Source organism: Cebus imitator, unplaced genomic scaffold (assembly GCF_001604975.1).
Source record: "Cebus imitator isolate Cc_AM_T3 unplaced genomic scaffold, Cebus_imitator-1.0 Scaffold5, whole genome shotgun sequence".
NCBI lineage: Eukaryota > Metazoa > Chordata > Mammalia > Primates > Cebidae > Cebus > Cebus imitator.
Genome location: NW_016107320.1, coordinates 12,903,589 through 12,907,341, shown reverse-complemented (window position 1 = coordinate 12,907,341; position 3,753 = coordinate 12,903,589). Strand labels below are relative to the sequence as shown.

General features: G+C 36.3%; 1 protein-coding gene across 3 annotated transcripts in view; it reads right to left on the bottom strand.

The window, feature by feature from the left end:
- The window catches only part of DDHD2 (DDHD domain containing 2), a 31,355-nt gene that overhangs the window by 13,707 nt on the left and 13,895 nt on the right, over positions 1 to 3,753 (bottom strand). For all 3 annotated transcript variants that reach the window (XM_017536675.2, XM_017536674.1, XM_017536677.2), the window contains 4 exons: positions 3,193 to 3,401; positions 2,845 to 2,912; positions 1,594 to 1,716; positions 158 to 253 (listed from right to left, as the gene is read on the bottom strand). In XM_017536675.2, the coding sequence (XP_017392164.1) occupies positions 158 to 253; positions 1,594 to 1,716; positions 2,845 to 2,912; positions 3,193 to 3,401 (496 nt within the window). The remainder of the gene's footprint in view (positions 1 to 157; positions 254 to 1,593; positions 1,717 to 2,844; positions 2,913 to 3,192; positions 3,402 to 3,753) is intronic.

The following is a 3,753-nucleotide window of genomic DNA, read 5'->3' as shown; positions in this document are numbered from 1 at the left end:
AAAAAAAAAAAAAAAAAAAAAAAAAAAAAAAGAGAGCGCCAAAGATCAATTACCAAAAAACTGCTTAGCTCCCCAGAATAAACATCTTACAAAGCCCAAGGATACACTATGGACATCAAAGAATTGCCTAGTCCAACAAGTTGTATTAGATACATACCATTGAGTTTTTTCTGGTGCTGAAATAGTTTAATATCTTCTTTCTTGGTCCTAAAGGAATTCCCATTTCCTGAAGATCTCTGTCTGTACATAAAGCCTAGGCATAGAAAACCAAGTCTTTCTTATTTCTAGACAAAATAAAATCAATCCCATGGCATAAGAGGAATAAGACCTAGGCACTCTGTTGTTGCCTGTCTCTAGTAGTAAAATATCATTAATAACTTCCAGAGAAAAAGACCTGTTTTATTCATGAAACAGCCTAAAAAAGAATAGAAAATATCAATACTTATCAATGTTACAATAATACAAACAACATTATGTTATTGTTTAAAAAAAAAAAAAAAACCTAGAGAAGTTGGCATTTTAAGGACTTCAGGACATAAAAATCTTCCTTAATTTCTATATTGACTTAGATGTCACATGCCTGACAAGGATTATATTCCTGCTCATGAACGAAAGCACTAAGAACATATAGAAAACACACAAGTATGGAACAGACTAACAATCAATATCTCAAGTGTCACTCATATTTAGGGAAGATTTCCTGCACCTTCTGACACCAGGTTAATTCTTATTACATGGTGGACTTTTCCTACTTAGTTCTTATCATAATCCAATGATGTGTGTGATTCCTCACTAAACTATAAACACTATGAGGTCAGAGATCATATCTAATGTACCAATCTATCTAATACTTGGTATAGTAAGCATTTACTAAATATCTGTTAAATGAGTGAATGTATCACAAATCAGAAAAAGTCACAACAAAAGTGGGAAAAAACAAACAAGCAGGCCGGATGTGGTGGCTCACGCCTGTAATCCCAGCACTTTGGGAGGCCGAGGCGGGCAGATAACGAGGTCAGGAGCTCGGGACCAGCCTGGCCAATATGGTAAAACCCCATCTCTACTAAAAATACAAAAATTAGCCGGGTGTGGTGGCGGGCACCTGTAATCCCAGCTACTCGGGAAGCTAAGAGGCAGGAGAGTTGTTTGAACCCAGGAGGTGGACAGTACAGTAAGCCAAAGATCGTGCCATTGCACTCCAGCCAGGGCAACAGAGACTCCATCAAAAACAAAAAAATTAAAAAATAAACATGCAAATAACAGTAGAGCTCTTGAAAGTACAACAGAAAATTAGAGTTGGAATAGCTGTTTGTTTAGGTGTTTGTTCTTGCACTCATGTTTTCTGTGAGCTGTACTGGTTAGTCTGCTCCACTGCTCTATGATTATCAATATGGCCATCTAAACTTTGGACTTCCATAAAGCAAAGGTCACTTGATATGATAAAAAGCAAATAAATAACACTAAAGAACATTATTAATGATAAAGTATTTATGACTAAAAAGTGTCTAAAGGGTAGGCTTTTAGTAAACATGAAGATAAACAATAAAAATACTGAAAATGGCTTGGCATAAAGTTTTAAAAGATAATTTTTACCAGAGCTTCCTTATCTACTTTCTCCTTCTTAAAGATATCAAAGAATTCAGAGAGATGAAGTTTCTTCAAATCTTCCTCTAGTGACGGTGTATCTCCTTGGTCCATTACAATACTTAGCGAATCCTAAAAATTAAATTACAAAGCTCATATTCTTGAAATTCAATTTAGTTCCCTTTATTAATACCATTTTGTGGTAAATAAATACATAGATTTCCACAGCAAAGTATCTTAACTTTAATAAATTGTCATTTATGCAAGATATAAATTAAGAGGTCCAAAGTTTTGCAACTTCAACTAAAAATATGTTTTTAAAGAAATGAGCAAAATACTCATCATCAACAAACATTTGCTGAGTTTTAAGGGAGCTCAGTGCTTAAGAAATTAGGGAAACAGTGCTTAAGTAATAAAACAGTCTAAGACAAGTTCTGCTCTGGAAGAACTCATGATCCAACAGGAGAAACAGCACACTTAAAGATTTTAAAAATACAAAATAATATATGCTAAGTACCAAATCAATCCTATAGGTAATACATAGTCACAGGACTTTTTACTAAAATAACATTTAATCAAGTCCCCAAATACTTTCGAACAGTTTCTATAAATCATATCAATTTGTAGCCAATTCATTCATTCATATGCAAACTTCATTTAGTTCAATGATTCTGTAACTCTATTAACACATCAGCAGTGCTTATTGATTGACTGATTGAGACAGAATCTCACTCTGTCGCCCAGGCTGGAGTACAGTGGCACACGATCTCGGCTCACTGCAACCTCCTTCTCCCAGGTTCAGGCAATTCTCCTGCCTCAGCCTCCCAAGTAGCTGGGATTACAGGTATGCACCACCATGACAGGCTAATTTTTGTATTTTTAGTAGAGATGGGGTTTCACCATGTTGGCCAAGCTGGTCTTGAACTCCTGACCTCAGGTGATCCGCCTGCCTTGGCCTCCCAAAGTGCTGGGATTACAGACGTGAGCCATCGCGTCCAGCCAGCAGTGCATATTCACACACAAAAAATAAGATACCTATGGTTATTTTAGAATATAACAATTATTATTTGTAGAAGCATATTACTATCTTGCTTCTATCATCCAAGAATGACAGATAATTAAAAGTCTATTAAAATGAGTTTACTAAACATAATGTCATGACACAAAACTAAACTCAGCTAAAAACAAAAAATAAATCTAAATTCTATAAATCCTTACTAAAGAAAACTACACAAAAACCTATCTGAACATCTAAATTACCTTTTCACTGTCAATATCCCCCAAAGAATCTTTCTGATTTGTTAGGATATCAAACAATATAAGCGAACCTATAAGTAAAATAGAAGAAGGGACAATTTCTAAGCATTAGCACTAAATGGCTGTCTGTTATACAAAAAAGTCATAAGCCAATTACACACATAAGCAAATCTACACAGGAAGTAGTCTTTCCTTCCAATTTACCACCACCCTTCCAACCCCTTCCAAATTTCTTGATCACAGACTATTTCAAACCTCTGAACTTCATACTGATAAAAGACACTGTGCTTCAAAAACAGGTGTCTTCAAAATGTGACAGTCTTTTCTGGTCACACAGAATTCATTTGTTACCTAAACTATGACCAGCAATGGATACACCCCCTTTGAAATCAGGGTTCCTCTGCAGAAAAAGTGTATATATTCGGTTCATTTCAGAAGCAACTGTGTCCACAATAGTCTGACAGTAGGTGGGGCTATTGTAGAAGAAGACATCCAGAATTGTGTCATTGGTGAAGTGCCTGAGGCGGTTAATGCTGGGCAGGGTTATTCGCTGCAGATCTCTGAAAAAAGGAAAGATAATTTAAGCAGGAATTTTAAATACATTTCATAGCCACTTGCAATTTTAAGCCTTCAAGATTAAACATTTTATAAGAAACAATTGTCAAATTCATAGGAAAAAACAAAAAGAGGACAAAGGGGCCGGGCACGGTGGCTCACACCAGCAATCCCAGCACTTCGAGGTGGTTGGATCACAAGGTCAAGAGGTTGAGACCATTCCGGCCAATGTGGTGAAGCCCTATCTCTACTAAAAATAGCAAAAATTAGCTGGGCGTGGTGGCATGTGCCTGTAATCCCAGCTACTTGGGAGGCTGAAGCAGAAGAATTGCTTGAACCAAAAAGACAGAGGTTGCA